The 18673-nt window shown below is 36.0% G+C and overlaps 1 protein-coding gene across 4 annotated transcripts in view; it reads left to right on the plus strand.

Moving 5' to 3' along the window:
* LOC131161878 (pre-mRNA-processing protein 40A) overlaps positions 1–15034 on the plus strand; it is a 40607-nt gene extending 25573 nt beyond the window's left edge. For 2 of the 4 annotated variants that reach the window (XM_058117884.1, XM_058117888.1), the window contains 7 exons: positions 595–642; positions 725–817; positions 8534–8641; positions 8758–8822; positions 8921–9023; positions 10362–10667; positions 10759–11272. In XM_058117884.1, the coding sequence (XP_057973867.1) occupies positions 595–642; positions 725–817; positions 8534–8641; positions 8758–8822; positions 8921–9023; positions 10362–10667; positions 10759–10896 (861 nt within the window). In that variant the 3' untranslated portion in view covers positions 10897–11272. Of the gene's footprint in view, positions 1–594; positions 643–724; positions 818–8533; positions 8642–8757; positions 8823–8920; positions 9024–10361; positions 10668–10758; positions 11273–13710; positions 14018–14516 lie in introns of those variants that run through there. The other 2 variants (XM_058117885.1, XM_058117886.1) reach the window with 2 other exon arrangements.
* Positions 15035–18673: the final 3639 nt, after the last annotated feature.

Raw genomic sequence — 18673 nt, forward strand, 5'->3', positions numbered from 1 at the left:
TAGAGAGAGATTGATGGCTTTCCTATTCAACTGATATAGATTTTTATTTCAGTGGTCATCAATATGATTGTACATTAAGTGAGTTGGTATACTTGTCATTCTTTAGGTTTATTTATTTTCATTTTTTCCCGTTTCCATACTTGATATTGTTCTATCATTTATTTTTTATTTTTTATTCTTTCCTTGGTCGGTACAGGATGTCACTTGAAATGTCCATGCTTATGCTATATAGCCATTTGTTCTTATTTTTTCATTAGGGAATGTTGTTCCATGGTTCAGACATCTGCTTTAAATTTGCTGTCTTAATTTGTAGATATGATGGGGGGCAAATTTTGATAAGTTATTGATAGAGTTTATGAATGCTTATCCATATTTGCTGCTGAAAGTAACTGGGGGTAGTCAACAAGAGAATGAAGTCCTGAAAGGGTCCAACAATTATATTTGCATTGACATATGTTTTAGATGTTTCCTTTGCAGGTTTGTCTGAAATGATATGATAAAAAAAAATTAGTGGTAGATACATGCTTTAATTTTGTTTCCCTACATGACGGTACCATGTGTGCATGTTTATAATTTTGTTTGCCTTCATAACAGTACCATGAAGACAAAACTCGTATTAAAGATGCCATGAAGATTGTGAAGGTAATGATTATTTGCATTTTGCTATGCCTAATGCTTGACATATGTTCAGTGTGTAATGTGTGGATTGTTTCTTCTCCGAAAGGTTACCATGACATCAGCATCGATATTTGAAGACTTCAAAGCTAGCATTTTGGAGGAAATTGATTCCCCATACGTATCAGATGTTAACTTGAAGGTATTCTGTTTCAATATTCTGTTGTTGTTGTTATTATTATTATTATTATTATTATATTCCAGTTTGGTCAGTGTCTTTTTCTATATATTTGCAGTGGTTTGACTCAAAATTAAAATTTACTCTTGGTTTCATGCTTGTGTTTACATATATATTGACTGGAATATGAGTCCCATGTCACTTGAAAATGACCTTACTTGGATAGCTATGATGTTCCCCCATATTTTAAACTTTTATGTCAGTTTCTTGGAAATGACCTTTCTCTTTGATACTCGTGAAGTTCTTTATATTTTGAAGTTTTATATTTTCTAGTGAATATTACGGTCTCAATACCTAGTTGCTTTTGATCCCTTTTCTTGAAGTTCTGTATTTTCTGTTTCTCTTGGTGCATTTTAGTGGTGTTCTGCTATTGTGCACTGTCCCCCTGGTCTTGATCCAATTCTGAGTTCCTGGCTTAGCAGTTTGGAATTCTGTTTTTATGATCCTTCTGGTTTTCCACTGGAATTGTTATAATTATGGATTGCATTCAAGGTGAATCCTCAAATGCTATAGAGAGCTACAGGAAGCAGCTTATGCGATCTGCATCTCAAAAGAGCACATCAAAAGACGATTTGCTGTGGCTAATAGTTAATCAGATGGACGTTCAATTGGAAACTCTTGGCATAATTTGTTTGATAATAAGATTCTGAGCTACAGTTTTTTGAACCTGTAAAAACGGATGGAAGAATCCTTTTATATCCATGTATTAGAAAATTTTGAGGTAGCTGTAGATAAATGGAAAGGCACTCCTATGAGATAATATCTTGGTGCATTGAACACACGATGTTCCTATCCAACTGGCCTATGGCTGGAGAGGAGAAGTTACAACGTAATAAGGTTCCTATATGAGTGAAAATTTTCAATATTCCATCTGTTTGCTGGGCCTCAGTTTGTCTCAGTTATGTAGCAAGGGCAGTTGGAGTCATTCTATATCTGGATGTCTATACAAAACAGATGACAAATTTGTCATATGCTGGATTCTGCATGATTGATACACGAGATGATTGCCCTGATCAAATTGAAGTGATGAATCCAGAAGGTGATTGTTGGATATGGAGTATGCTGAGAAACTAATTAAGTGATCTCAATTTGGTCACTCTCAACTGCAATGTAAAAGCAAACAAAAATAGAAGGGAAAGAAACAAGAAAATTCTTCAGTTCCTATTTCAAATTTGTTCTCAATTCTGAATGCTGTTGAAACCTAGTTGATGGGATCCAAAAGGATGATACAGATCATGTCAAGCCTGGTGTGGATAAAGCTGGTATTAATCCAATAAATTTGGGTCCATTGGAAGAAAAAACTAATCAGAAGAGTTTTAACCTCTAAAAAGATGATCATTAGGTAAAATATTTTCTGAAGCTGTAACTATTCAAGATGAGGTGTTGCCCCCCAGTTCTTCAGTCACAAAATGAAATATTGTTGGCCTTCTTGCTCTTCTGTCTCCAAAGGCTCTTCAGTCAGAAAAATGAAAGAACCCATGTCAAAGCAAAAAGGACAATAAGACCTAATTTGCAACTGATTATTGGTTTTACCTCTATTTTAAAAACAGCCTTCCACATGAAAGCCTTAACCTTTGAAGGAATCTTAATTTTGTCATCAAATGATTATCAGGAGCCAATGATTGTGAGGAATGAGTTGGATGAGACTAAAAGGAATCACAGGATAAAACATTTCTACAAAAAATGAAAGTCTCAAGAAACACGATCAATATCAGCAATCATAAAAGAAGAAATAGATGCATCATGACACGAAGAGAAGGGAAAAGGGATGGAAAAGTAATCCTCCCCAAGCTGAGGATCTACCTGACAGTCCCTCAAACAAGCAAAGAAAAGGGAAATAGCTGCAAAATGAATTTCCTTGGTCTTTCATCCGTAACTCTCAACTCCAATATGAGCATCCCGCCCATTTTTTTGCAGGCCAAATTTACCTTTGATTGCTTTATGGAAGGTGAATTCGTTTCCAAGGAAAAGGTCATATTGATTTACCCACCTGAACAGTGTTTAGAGACACAAAATTACCATGACACAAGCCTCCCTCACTCTTAGAATCAGGTTATTGATCTATATTCTCTAATCAAAAGACGATCCCTCCTCTCAACCACTTGTCACCAAAAAAATAAAAAATCCTGCAATCCTCTCTAAACATCCCCTAATAAAATTTTGGACAAAATAAAAAATAAAGTAAATTGGACAAAAGACATGCCTGTATTAGAGTAATATGACTTCTAAAGGAAAAAAGCGCACCCTTCTTCCCATTGACATTTTGAAACTCCCAACCATGGGATTCCTGAGTCTCACTGAGTGAGGGTTACCACCTAAAGAAACTCTTAAATAAAGCATATGTCAATATTACATCCCTCAACCCACAAGCATAACAAAGTTAAAAGCATCACACTCTCAAACTAAAAGCATCTAGCTCAAACTAGTCCAAATTAACCTTAAGCCCTGAAACTAGCTCAAGAACTTGCAGAATATTAAAAATATTACAGAAGGACAAGATAAAGTAATATCATGAACACCGATAATTTATTTTGTTGGCTGTCCTTAATTGGATAAATACTAATGACTTGCTGCAGATTAGGAGACCTTTAAAGGCTCTTTCTCCTGTTAAATGTATGTTTTGTTTTGATTGTTCAGAATCTGTATCACATTTTTTTTCTTGCATTGCTATTTTTGCATGGAAGGTTTGGAACAAGCTATTCAATTATCCTGGAGAAAGTTGCGTTTGTTGAAGGACAGTGGAGGAGTTCTTGGCAATCTCTTGTGTGGTTTGGTAGAAAGAAGGAAGGAATTGCATTTTGGAATTGTGCTTTATTTGCAGAGTTTTGGGGTTTGTGGAAGGAACAGAGTTTGCATATATTTTCAGGGAAGAAGTTATCATATTTGCTGGTCTAGGAGAAGGTTCATTTTATGGCTTCTTTATGGTGTGTGGGCAATGGAAACTTCAAGGAGATGTGTTTTTCAGATGTTTAGCGTGATTGGCATCTTAGAGCATGCTTATTTTCTTTTGCTGCTTTTCACATTTTTTGTGTGTGTGTGTGTGTGTGTTTGTGTGTGTATGTGTGTGTGTGTGCGTGTTTTTTTTTTTTTTCTGGGATACTCAAATTTTGTTAAAGTGATGTCTTCTTTCTTGATTTTACATTCTCTCTCTATCTAATGAATTTCTTTTTCTCTGAAAAAAGGTAATATCATGAACATATTGCAAGTGGAACCACATTTTCTATCCTCATGGAAAAAGGACCAAGTCTTGGGCTCTCCCATGATAATTGCAGAAAGATAGTACAAAACAGCCCCTTAATTTATCGTATCAATCTCAAAATAAAATCACGCTGAGAGGAAGAAATAATATCTCCTATCACCTCCCTAAGTCTAACAGGACTTCCTTAGTTATCTTATATACATGTGATAATCACTGAATCCAACAACTACCTATGTTGACATAACCGGCAAAAACATAAGGGAAAATTTCAGTTTCAAATATGCGGTAAGATTTAAGTAATAGCATATTCACAAAGGAAATTTTATGTTACCGATATTAGAGAGTGCAATTATGTGAATCACCTGGCAAAACAAACTTAAGAATAGAGGCAGATCAGTATAGAATTAGAAGAGAGGACCAGGGACAGGAGTACCAAATAAATATGTGCAGATAAAGACAGACAGAAATTTGTATGACTTCTATTCCATATCACCCTTTCACTCCACTCTCTTTTCTCTTCTATGACTGAGGGGCATGTAATCCCATGTCATGCCCCAAAATATTCTAATTTTGAATTGCAAGAGGAAACAAAGTAGTGTGTTAAAATGCGGACTTTGAATTGCAAGAGGAAACGAAGTAGTGTGTTAAAATGCGGACGAGTAGTTCCTTCATGATTGAATGGATCCTTCTCTCTTGCTGTGTGGGTGTGTGTGTGCATGTGGGAGAGAGAGATGGAGATTTATAGTGTTTGTTGATATGGATTAGGGAAGGAAGGAGAGTGCTATCATGATTGGACATATTACTATTAGTCTCTCTCTGTGCAAGCGTGCACGCATATGTGACATAGAAAAAGAGAGCATTTGGACTTATGGATTACCAGTGGTTGGTTCAATATGAAAAGATCATTCATAAGAATTGAAGGATTTGCAGGAAAAGGAACTGAACTATCAGTAGATCATAATCTCCTATCTAGGGAAGTGAGGAATTGACACGAATAAGGAATAGAGCTCAAAGAAGTAAATTCCTGTACCTCCCCTACATTAGGATGACAACGTAATTTGATTATTCCAAGAATAATGAGAAACATTCTGATTATAGAAATTAATAATAGGATATTAATTTTGTAGTTATTGTTGCAGTTGTTGAGAAAGGATAAGCTACAATTTGGATATTTTTCCAACAACTGATTTTTGAAATTTTATTAGCTTTGACAGGTGATTGTGAGGTTTAGGATCATCTCCACATCTTTGTGACAGTTTGGAAGGGTATTCTGGTATGGGTTCTAACCATCCATTTAAATCTGATAACTAGGACTGATTGGCCTCCTGCAATCCCACAATCAACCTCAAGGCAGATGGTCTCCATTTCTAACCATTTGAACTTCAAGGAATGGAAATTGAGAAAACTCTGTCATTCAGCTGAAACCCAGATCAAGATACCAATCTCTATGAGCAGATTGTACTGCCTGCCAATATAGGGGCCTTCCTAATTGCGTTCCCCAATCAAAGTGCTCCAATTGAGCAAAAACAGCACATTCAAATATCTACCTTGTCTCTGCCAACAGTTCCATCTCGGATTCTTATCCAACAAATTTACAAATACCCCAACACCCACTCTCCAATTGTAGCTCGTAGACCTCGCGTGTGATATGGATGGATTGGCATATATTCCTGTTTTCTACATTTAATCACCAACATCAGAAACAGAGATGTTATACATGTTTTTTTCCCTTTCTTTGTAGTCTAGGTAGATTGTTGTGTCTTATCATGTTTGTGATACATTGACAATCATGCCATAAGAGCACGGGATAGCAAGAGGGACACTTTCCAGAGGTGCATGATGTTAGTTACAATGGAGTGCTCTAATTTTGTGCCAGTAACAAGATCTAAACAAACAAATTCAACTTTGCACGTCGATTGCAACAACATTTATCAATTCAAGTCAGTGTGCACTTTTCAATTCCTAGAAGAAGCTACTCTGTGAAAGCCTATGGATGATTGAACTGTGAAGAACCTATTTTACATAGCCTAATGCATTATGTTTTCTTCACAATGAGTTTTGAGTGGCTTATTGGACTGTTATATGGAAAAAAAAAAATCTTGGATTCTTTAAAGTGACATTTTCTTTTCCCTGTTATGTATTAGAAGAGAGTTCAGCTACATTAATAGTCACATATAAAGCCAATTGAAATAAGTTACAACAATGAAAGGGTGAAAAGGATAAAAGCATAAGTGGAAGAAAAGAGAAATAGAAAGAGTAGGCAGAATACTATCAAGATTCTGTCTTCAAGAAGCTTGATGACAAAGAAATAACTCAAGGCCTCAATGCTGAAAATATAGCAAGAAGACTTCTGCTCATAAAAGTGCTGGATGATGTCATTAACATGGAGGAAATTACCTGGAGACAAAAATCTATGACCTTTTGGCTCATAGAGGGGGTCGGAATACTAGCTTCTTCACTGAGAAGCAAATGTGCTCCTAAGGTTCAGCACCTTTATTCGAATTGAAACCGAGGGGTGATTTTGGTGAAGCAAACATAAAAAGCATTTGTGATTTCTATAAGAATCTTTACCTCGAACCTGCAATTTGGAGACGGAGTTAATGGCATAATTTTCAGCACTTTGAATTTTTTCCACTACAGAGTGGCTTGAAATAATTGTGATGATGAAATTCTTCAAATCCTCGAGGACTGCGATGGAGACGAAGTGCCAGGCCCTGTTGATTTCACTTTGGGTTTCTTTCAAGCAAGATGGACCTCCCAAAGCTGGACATTATCCTGATTTTTTATGATTCTCGAAGAACAAGCAGATCTGTGGGCAGCCCTTGATTCCTAAGAAAAAAGGGGCCTTTAGCATCAATGATTTCCAGCCTATCCTCCTCATGCATGGTATCTTTAAAATCTTCTCCAAGGTGCTCGCAAGGAGATTCAAGAAGTGATTTTCAAGGAATTATCAGGCAGCATCACCATAGTAGGCACGAGGCGCACTGAGGCGATGAGGCATGTGCAGTTGTGCCTAATGGGGGTCATGGTGAGGTAACCTTCAAGAAGCACACTGAGGGGTGCTTCGTGCATATTTGCCTTTATATTTTGTTTTTTTCCCCTTTCAGTCTTAGCCATCTGATTTGTGTGTGATTTTAAAAGAAGGTGAAAAGAAGTGGATAATTTCTTCATCTTGCATCTAATGTTTCCCAACTCTCAGCAAGTCAGCATCCTCTTGAGAAAAAATATTCTCAGCATCCTTCAAGGCTAGTAGAGATGCAGTTGAAGGCCAATCCTAGATTCCCAATGCCAACTCGCAAGCTTTGATTGAAGGCCAACTCTATTTCTCTTCTTCTTCTTGATTGATCAAAATCAGTGATTCTGATGTTGCCTGTGTTGTCAGTCTGAAGTTCTGTGACCCTTTTTTTTTACTGTTATTTTGGGATTTTTGTTACTTTTTCCTGGAAAAAATTTTGCTTTGTTGCTGTCAGTCACCACTGTGATCCCACCTTTTTTTTATTCTTTTTTCCGTTCACTGTCTTTTTTTCCTTCGTTTTTTTTTTTTTTGAAATTTATGCTACCTTTTTTTTTTTGTTGGGAAATTTCTACTCTGTTGCCCCTCGATCTTCTTTGCATTTCTGTTTCTTTTATCTGGAATTCCTAGCATGAAATTGCGCGCTATTTTCGGGAATTTTTCTGTCAGAGCTGCTCTGCTGCTGCTTTTGTTGTGTTTATCTTTCATGCTGCTCGTTTCTGCTTCTATTTTGTGGAATTCGTGCCATGAACGTTGTGTATTATCTACAATTTGTAATGTAGTATTAGTTGATCTTTTTGTACTGAATATTTTGGTTTTTTAAGAATTCAAATATTAGTGCCATTGTGTTTAGACACCAAGAATCCATTATATGGGGTATTCTACACAATTTTAATAACTGCTTCCCTCACTTCATGAGAATGTGCCCTCACTTTGCGCCTGGTTGAGAAACTACTTTTTGTGGTCTGTAACTTGTTTGTCTGTTAGTGTAATGAGTCTTGGCGTATGGCTTTTTTTTTTTTTTTTTTGCAGAAAACAAACTACATGGGTGTGAGCTAGCATGTTGCAATGGAGTAGTGGATTTATATATCTTCAGCAATGGAGTGCTGTTGCTATGCCTAGTACTTCAGCTGTTTAGTCCCGTTGCTTGTCCTACTTTACTATCTGCACTTTATGTTGCATTATACATGCTGGCTCTTGGGATTATGCATTATAGTGTGTCCACTATATGGGCCTTTGACTGTTGCTGCATTGACTACTAATTCACTGATTGACAGTAATTTGTTGGAGATTTGAGGTGCAAAAGTTATTGATAAACATGCTATGTGATATAGTTTTCACTCCATTGTAGTTGCATCAATTACTATGCTTGATTGTGACTTGTATGCAGAGTTTTCTCTCTCTCTCTCTCTCTCTCTCTTTTTTGTTTTGGGGTACTAGGTTTTCATGATGCTCTATCTGATTGCAGCTTGTATTTGAGGAGCTTCTTGAGAGAATCAAGGAGAGGGAAGAGAAAGAAGCTAAAAAGCGTCAACGTCTCGCAGATGACTTCACTAGCCTATTGCGCACCTTCAAGGTTTGACACAATTTGAATGCCAGGGGTTGGAGATGTTATACTCCTACTTGGATTTAGAATTCGTGAGGGGTTCATTCCATCACACACTAATTTTTGACTGTTGTGTAACCTGGTAGGAAATAACTGCTTCTTCTAAATGGGAGGATTGCAGACGGTTTTTTGAAGATAGCCAAGAGTACAGGTATTGCTTGTTAATCTTAGCTATTCTGTTTACTCTTTGCCTTATAAAAATTACCTCTTTTGGGGTAGCTTATTCTTCTACCTGCATGCTTGTATTAGTTCAATTGGGGAAGAGAGCTTTGGAAGGGAGATATTTGAGGAATACATTGCGCACTTACAGGAGAAAGCAAAAGAGAAAGAACGCAAGCGCGAGGAGGAAAAGGTATCAAACTAATAACATTTTTCTATAATTGTATATCCAAGTGGTATCCGGCCAATTTATAGAATATGCTGTAACAACTGGCAAATGTTGATTGATTTGTTAGTATAGAATAATTATAGATGCTTCCAGTACCACTTCATTCCTTTGGTTAAAATAATATTAATTAATTTTCTGGTTACAAGTTTGATGATAAATCTATGAGCCATCATTAAAACATTCATTTTAATTTTTGCTTAGCTGAAATCTTATTCTGTTCTTGCATTTGGTAGGTTGAATTGGTCGTATAATGATATTTCATACCCAGTTGTGTAAAAATTTCTTTGGATATTTTCTCAAGTTGCTTTTTTGTTATGTCTGAATAATTTCTTATTCTTAACCTTCTTTTTCTCAACTTGACCCTATTTATTGCGGTAAAGTTCTATAAACTGGCTAATTGGGTTGGCAACACAGGTCTTTTAGCTTAAGCCTCTTTTTTTTTTCGGTGAACAATATAGTGTTGGAGTGGATATCTCTTATTTTAGAGGTTTGGAGTTAGGGATTACCTTTAGTTGTTTTGCCTGTTTATGCTCTTTGCTTGTACCATTTGTATCGAAGAAAAAATATCTTGATCAGTAGAGTTACCGCTTTAGCACAAGAAGTATGCTGTGAATGGCCAACTTTATCCCTATTCATATTGGAATTAAATAAGAGCCCATGGCAGCATTCATTTTGTTCTGTTTTTCATTGTTTTGTATCTTAGATTGCTTTGCTCCTAATATTTGTAATAGATGACACTTTTACTGGAGAAAAAAAGAAAAAAATATCTTGTTTTTTCAATGCCTTGCTTATAATTGAGAGGCAGGTGAGCCATGAGGGTTTGTATCCATCATTTACTGCTAAGTTGGATTGGCCAAGCGCCTGTAATGTAGGCTGTTGACTGTTGGAAGATACGCACAGGTATGTGGGGGGGGGGGGGGGGTGGGGTTGTGCTTGGTTGGGTGCTGAAATTCTCAGTTTTGGTATCCTTGCTGCCTTCTTGCTTCATAAATCATAATGTGTGTGTACTCACAATAAAAATGTAGAAGAATTCCAAATTATTTTGTGTTTAGTTCTATCCCAGAATGTTACATTTAATGGCCATCAATATCTGGGGAGCTGCCTTGTCTGATGTGTAGGCTTTCTGTGCTCCTCATATTTTGAGGTAATTGTTGTCTAAGCAATCCAACTGTTTTTGCTTTTTGTGTTTAAGCCTCACCACGGGAAATGAACCTTTTACATTTTATTATTTTTGTTGTACACTTACACTGTTTGTCTTGATTCATTTCATTTTTGGGGTTTTTGGTTTTACCGTCTTTGCAGGCCAAGAAAGACAGAGAGAGAGAAGAGAAAGAGAAGAGGAAAGAGAAAGAGAGAAAGGAAAAGGAGAGAGAACGTGAAAGAGAGAAGGGGAAGGAACGGTCAAAGAAGGATGAGACAGAGAGTGAAAATGTAGATGTGACTGATGGTTATGACTATAAAGAGGACAAAAAAAGGGAAAAAGACAAAGATAGGAAACATCGAAAGCGTCACCAAAGCAACACTGACGATGTGATCTCTGATAAGGATGAGAAAGAGGAGTCTAAGAAGTCTCGCAGACATAGCAGTGATCGTAAAAAATCTAGGAAGGTTGAAAAGTTTTTAGATCGTCTTATAACTTTTTCTTATTATCTACATGACTTTGTGTACTCTTATAATCTAATCTGATATTTCTCTGCAGCATGCATACACACCTGAATCGGATAATGAAAGCAGGCATAAAAGACACAAGAGAGATCATCGAGATGGTTCCCGTCGAAATGGTGGTTATGAGGAACTTGAAGATGGTGAGCTTGGTGAGGATGGGGAAATCCGGTAGTTGCTGCTTTATCTCTGCAGGCATTGATGATTTTCCAGCGAGGTACAAGCGCATCAAATGCTGATTGATTTAAGTGTTAGGTTTAATGATCAATTTTCTTCTATGTTTTTGGCTTTACAGCTGTTGCTTCTGCCATAAGTATGTGATTTCTATCCGTGAGTAATGGTGCTATTGTCAATCGTAGAAGTAGGCTTTGCTTGGATATTTCTGCTGATTTTGATAGAATGTATGAATTTATTTGTTTTTGTATTAGATAGTTTTTAAGGAATGTTGGTCCACATTTTTTGTATTAAATGCAATGTAGATCATTGGATATAAGTTATCTGAGATGAAAATAAATGAAGCAGCGGCATTCTGTGCTAGGCAGCCAGAAAAATGTGTTCAGGAAGTGAACCGACTGTAGCTTGTCTCTAGAAGCAAAGGAATTCCACCATTATATTAACTATGACATAATATGTTTATGACATGCTTCTGGTTAGTAATGATCTTGATATATGGCCCTCCTTAAGAATGTTGGCACTATATGACATTGTTATTCAGATGGCGCTGTAGGATTGTTGATTTGGTATCAGAAAATTTTCAGAGGAGTATATTTTTATTGCACTTAGTATTGTTGGGCAATATTATTTGTTTTTAATGGGCAAACATTAATTTTAAAATTATCTGAGATGGATTTTTTTGGAAAATATAATGGTCAAACTATGCAACATCCATTTCTTGTTCATTGTGTGCACAGCTTTCCTTGCATCCTTGCGCCACGCCTTCCTGCCACACTTCTAATGTGCTAATTTTATCTAGCAAAGGTGTGAAATCAATTATTGAAACTTCAATTTTTTTTGATTTTATCTGGTCTTTTGAGTATATTTGTGTATTTGCAGGACATTCTGGCTACATAATATCTGTTTGATATTTTTTCTGTAGTTTTGCCCTGGGCCCATCAATTTTGAAACTGCAGGTGCCTGTAATTAATTTTGTGGGTGTTTTTGCCAATTCAGCAGTGTAGGCCGAGTTTTGTTCATGTTTTGAGTATGATTCTTTTTTGGGAGCATGGGTACCCAAGGAGGCTGGTCTTAAGCAGTTTCAAATTAATGCCTATGGATGCTTCCTTAAATAATTTTTGATACTTCTTCTGCACTTCATGCACGTGTATAAATCACTGTTGTTGAAAGAATATTTAGGTTTGAATTTGTGAGGCTGTGAATGCAGTTTAGGTGGTCTGAAAAGTGTTCACTTATTCACGTGTAGTATAAGTGGGGAGAATTTTAGTTCATGTGCCATCTAAGTTAGCAATGGATCATTCTTGTAAACTTGGTTCACCGTAATACAGATTGCTTTGGGTATCCTAAAACTACAAAATTCATTATAATGTTTAATTCTTCACCTGTTATACAATTTGAACTGGAAACTTCTGCATATGCAATTCACATGCCTCTCCCTATCCGGCCTCTTGTTGGGCCTTGCATGGAACACTAGGGAAATAGGTTTTAAATAAATTTTTTTTTATGATAATGAGGAGAATGAAAGAATTCGTGTCAAGAATTTTCAACCCTGCTATGTTGCATTGGTATCCCTTATTTTTCATTACAAACTGGTTTTGTAAATCATAATTGTTTTGAGTTGTGAATGCATTTGGAAGGTGTTAAGTATCATACATTGGAAGGCATTTTGGAACAATTTTATATTTTCTAAATACTTCTATTCAGTTATTTAGTGCAATGTGGACTTCCCTTTGCTTTGGTCATGAGCAATTTCAACAATTTTTTTGATTGTTAATGTGGATTGCCTCTACTGAAAGCTAAAGTTTTTGTTCCTTGCGGCCCAGGGATGCCCCTTTTAGAGTGGGGAGCCTTGGTGCAACGGTAGTGTTGTCAGTGTGACCTATAGAGGTCATGGGTTGGAGGTGTGGAAACAGCCTCTTAGCAAAATGCAAGGTAAGGCCGTGTACTATAGACCATCGTGGTCTGCCCTTCCCTGGACCCTGCATACGCTGTAGCTTTGTGCACTGGGCTCCATTTTTTTTTGGTAGTGTATTATGTTTTGATTTTAAGTGCATTGTTCCTATGTGCTGTAATAGTGCATTACTCACTTGAATCATTGGTCTGTTCACTGGCCTCGTATCTTGTTTGTGGCAACTTATATTTGTTTGATGTGCTATTTAACTGAACTCAGCATGTTAACTTTTTGGCTCTTTCATTGCATCAGTAATTTTTTCTGCATATATTGTTGACATCATTTTATTCACCATTATTATTGTCCATGATTAAATATATCACCTCATGAATTATTTCATTTTATTCACCATTAATATTGTCCATGATTAAGTATATCGCCTCATGAATTATTTACTTTATTACGATTCTCATTGGTTCAAGTAATTCGCTTGAGCCTAAGTTGTGGTTCTTATATTTTTGGGGTCCATTTGAGGAATAGGAGCAAAATTATATATTGAAATAGGATACATTGTAAAGATGATCATAACTTTGTGGATAGTGACCAAATATATATGATGATGGTGTGATAATTCTGGTTTGGTACATGATGGAAATGTTAAATGTTGGGGTTGACAAAAATGTGCAGCCTAAAAGAAATGCAACAGCCTAAGGTAGTTTAAGAGGGAATTCTTGTGTTACAAATTTAAGTTCCAGGGCAAATGCGAAATTTAGCGAATAGTTTTTAGTGTGCAGAGTGCTATTTGTGTTATAAATGATGAACTAAGCTTTCCTAGGATGGTTGACCGTTGGCTTGGATGCCCAGTTTAAAGTCTTGCAATTTTTTATTTTAAGTTGCTCCATGAAACTTTGAAAATCATTGCAGTATGGGTTACAGATGGTGAACCGAGCTTTCTAGTATGATTCACTCAGACTAAAATCTCCGATTTGTATTGCACATGGCTACATTGAGATGAAGTTTGAAAGAAGTTTTGGGACAGAAATAGGACATGATGTGCGGTTTGAGGATGCTCGCTGCAATTTTATTTTTTATTATATAGAAATATTGAGATTTTGAATGCCCCTTGTTTCATCATAAAATGTTGATGTATGAGCATGCTTTGTGATATTTTTTCTTTATAATTTGTGATTTATCATGAATGAAATAAAATGTCACGTTATAACATGTAGTATGTTGGCTTATTTAAGATTTATTATTGGAAGAGTACTGAAGCATTAGAAGCCTGGTGATAAAATATGTTGCTCAAATGTGAACTTGCGTATGAAGTGTTAGATGTGTTCAATTAGTGTATATGCTTACCAAAGGTACGACAGCCCCGAGAACCCCGCAACCCCCAACTGGCCAGGCGGATGACTGTCAGCTTACAGTGGCGCAAGCTAGAGTTGGCTAGATGTTAAAATCACAAACGGTTTAAATTAAAACAGAATCTGTGTTTTTTTATTTGTTAAAAAAAATTCACCATTGCAAAGCCTGTTGGCGTTAATTGCAACCAGCATAAAAATGTGAAAGGCTTCGTGTTTGTTCTTGAAAAAAAATATATATAATAATTTTTTTATATTAGAATTCTTTTGGCTTTAAATGGATAGTTGAAAATTGTATATAGTCGTTGCAGTCATAAACAGCTGGAAATTACTGTATATGCTAATAATTCACCTTACCAAAATTTGCAGTCATGACATTGAACAATCATGCGAGGAGAACACATTTGGGAGCTGCGGGGGCCTTTAGGAATCTCTGGTGCTTAAGTTAGGAGGAGGTAGGAGTGAATCCAAGGAAATAGAGAAGAATGAGGGGTCATTATCTTGCCTCTATTAATCCTCCTTTTTTGTAAGCTGACTCTGCTTGTGAGATCCCTTGGTACGCCTTTGTTAGGCGGTTGAGGCGTTTGATATTTGTGATGTTTGGAATGGCACATGAGTTCAATAATCTGTTGGCATCTTGGTTCTAAAACCGAGATGCATTGGCTTATTTAGGTCGGTGAGGCGTCATGCGCATATGTATTTCTTGCCGATCCATGTATGTGAGCTAAGCATGGATGACATTAAAGGATTAAGTTTATTTGTTAAATTTTTACTAAAGCTGAGCTTGATTAAAACTTAGATCAAGTTATTATACTTTGTTTAAACTTGTGTATCATGTAAATGAATGAGGTCACAAGTTCTTTTCAAGTTGACGTATGAGATGTTCACTAATGGTTTGATTCTTTTAGAACGATTTATTTTAAGAGAGGTTTTGTTAGGTTAAAAGTGGCTCTTTCTGATATTTTAGAGTTTTTGTTTATTTATTTATTTATTTTTAAAACCATATCAAGTAAGCCTTTTGCTATTGATTTTTATATTTAGGTTACATAATTTGAGTTAAATAATCCTATGCACAAACAATTCCCTACTTCTAAGCTTACTACAGTTTATTAAGTCTCATTTGACTTTATTAAATTAGCACATAATAATCTAATTCAAGCTAAGTAAACAAGCCCAAACTGAACTTATAATTGACTTGCTCACAATTCGAAATGAGCCAAGTGCATTCATGTTCAAGGTCGATTAGTTTATTAAATGAACAACAAAATTAGACTTGGAAATCACTTGTTTTTATAATGAACAAGTTTAAACAAGTTCTTACCGTACTAAACTTTTGAAACACTTTGTGAGTTTTGGTTCGTATGTAGGTTTAGATGAAATATATTGTTAGTTGTCCCACCTAGGAGTATATAGAGTCCAAGGGGTGGTGGTGGTGGTGGGATGAATGGACTCTTTTGCATTATACGACTTTCTCTATAAAATAAAAACTCTTGACAAGATTGTAAGCAATTATATCACAATAGATAAAATGTAAATTCAAGCACAAGATATAAAATAAAGAGTAAAGGTAGAGAAAGAACACGAACGCCTACATTCACGTCTTAGCACCAAGTTAAGGATTTCACAATCTACTATGATCTCCTTTACAGGTGGAGAAACCTTACAACTTGTGAACAAATTCCTACCGCGCTCACCAAGAGTCACAAGGATCACCAAGATGCCTTGCAAGTTCGGTTCACAAAGAACCTTCACCAAGTTGGTTCATAAATAACCTTTACAATGAAGATGATATATAAAGAAATGCTCCTCAAATGAGCTAATATGAAATACAATAAAATCCTCACTCTTATCTCTTAAGGAATGATTCACACAAGATCAATGAGTAAGAGAGCATTGTGCACTTTGTGAATAAACAAATAAAATGCAAGTGCAAAGTGTTAGGTTTCAAATTCAAAGATATTTTTCACCAATATGATCAACAATAATCAAAAACATTTTTAAACAAGTCTAAGAACTTGTATTTATAGGCAAAAATGGGCTACTAGCTGTTTTATGACCATTGAGGGGTTTTATTAAAAAACTATTTTGAAAACTAGCTGTTTTTTGCTCGTTGGTGTTCCGTCACAACCACAAACTGTCGATTTTTTTTCTAGGCTCTTTGAAAACTTTGACGGTTTCCTGCATATGTCGACAAATACCCCAAATCAGAAAAAGTCATCAACATGAAAGTTTTGAGATTTTTTCTTAACTTTCCATAGACACCAAGATCACACTTTTTGGAATTTTCTAGCAAAAGTTATGCCCCAAATACCGAAGGGTGTTCAGGAAGGGTGATCGGTGCATAATTGAGGTTTTAAATCTAACCAAAAATCCTTTTGAACACTTAAAACATTTTTGGACAAAAGTATATGAAATATATTAAGTCTAATAAAGTTTAATACTTGTCCAAATGAGTTTCTCCTTGAATATAAGATATCTTGTTAATTAAAACACATTTGAAAAATCGTTTCGATATCTTATATGCTTAGTATGTCCTTTATGAAAATATACTTGACTTTCTTAAGTGCTTAGGACATAAAGCTCTTTTTGACACAATTAGGACTAAGTATAAAAATATTCTTAAAACTAAGATGTTAAAAATTTGTCCATTTGAAAACATATTTTGAGTTTATGATTCTTTTGATAAACTCTTTGATTTTAACTTTGAAAACTATTAAAGTTGAGTTTGTGAGTTTAGGTGAAATCCTATTTACTCATGTGTCCTAGTATGCATATGCAATTACTCAACTCTTGCTGAGAAATCATGTAAGAAACAAAACGCAAGAGTTACAACATAAACTACCTCAAACACACACCCTATTACATATAATACAACACTAAGCTTCCTTTGGTGTGCTTGGGTTCATCTGAGTACGTGACTTTTTTATCTTTCCTACTTCGATCGTCAACTCAGTCCGATCTTTGCCTTTGATCTTAATACTTCATGTATTTGCCACTGAACCTGTACGAAACATGATTTGCAAAAATGGAAAACACTAGAAACCATATATAGGTTAATATCATCAAAACATAGAAGACCATGATAGTGTAACCAATAAGGCTAACGTATATGTTTACCCCTCTAGTTGTATATAGATCATGAGCCTATATGCCCTATACCAATATTTAATAGTCATGTAAAGGTTGCAGTTCAATATGGATCTTCCTTGCTCAAGTGGAGGTCATAGACAATACCAACCTCATTTGACCAAATGGATGTCACGAGACTACCAACTTCCCCTAGTTATGAGGACCTGTAGATGTTTATTAACCTCCCCTTTTTACATGGAGGTCGAATGCCTATATTGACATCTTTTTACATGGAGTTACAAGGCTTTACTAATGTCTCTTGGTCATGTTGAAGTCAAGGAGGTATATTGATCTCCTTTAGTACTCGTAGGTTAGGCTCATGCAATTTTTCCCTAGTAGATGCTTCCACTCTCTCGCTGAGGTAGTGTTGCCTTTGTTTGGGAGAGAAGTTGCATGCTAGGTAAGTCACAATGTTATAATAGTATAAATTAGCTAATCATTTAAAAAGTGAGCGGAGGTGGTCATTTAGATACGATCACTCTCTCTAAGGTGAACTTATGTGGTCCTTTGAGCTTAATCCAAGGGAAGTATGAGAAGGGCAAGGGGTCCCAAGGACCTAATCACATTTTACATGGTCTTAATTTGAGATGATCCTTTGGACCTAAACACGAGCATGAGTAGCATAGACCTTTGTTGACCATCCATAGTCACATAAAGATCATGAATTTAAGTAGATATTCCTGTGGAGGTCATGGGCTAACATCAATCTCCTTTGGACACGTGGAGGTTTGTCTGTCAATATTGAGCTCCCTTATTCACATGATCATAAGCCTATACCAAGTGTTGTTGCTTGCATCGAGGCCATGAGGCTATTCCAACTTCCTTGATTATGTGGGGGGTCATGGGCATTTACAACCTGGACATGACAAATCAATGCCAACCACAAGCATTTATCAACATCCCCTAGTCCTAGAATTGTTAGGCTCGTGCAATTTCCTCCCAACAGATACCCTCCACTTTTCCAATCTATGTTTTGGTCGTCAGATAACTTGTAATGACCCTCATTATTTATGAATTTCACTGCTCATTTGCATCACATCTCGGTATTCAACCATATGATTGCCACATGATACAAACTAGCCATTCCCATCACATCTTTGGCATTCAACCATTCGGTTGCCGCATGATACAAGCACAGACATAAGCATATTTAAATCTTTTTGGCTACATTCATAGTAGTGTTAGCATTAAAAAAACATGTTTTGGTAATCAAACATCTGCCGTGATAAAAATAATAAAAATAATATATATTTTTTCCCTTTATTCTTTGGTTGAAAGTGCTTTAGAATATTGGAGGATGAATTGGCGAGGCATAATAGGCAAGGGCAGGTCCTAAGGCCATCTGCGCATATGCCGATTGCAACTTCCACACTAAATGCAGAAGCATGGACACACTC

Source organism: Malania oleifera, chromosome 8 (genome assembly GCF_029873635.1).
Source record: "Malania oleifera isolate guangnan ecotype guangnan chromosome 8, ASM2987363v1, whole genome shotgun sequence".
Taxonomy (NCBI): domain Eukaryota; kingdom Viridiplantae; phylum Streptophyta; class Magnoliopsida; order Santalales; family Ximeniaceae; genus Malania; species Malania oleifera.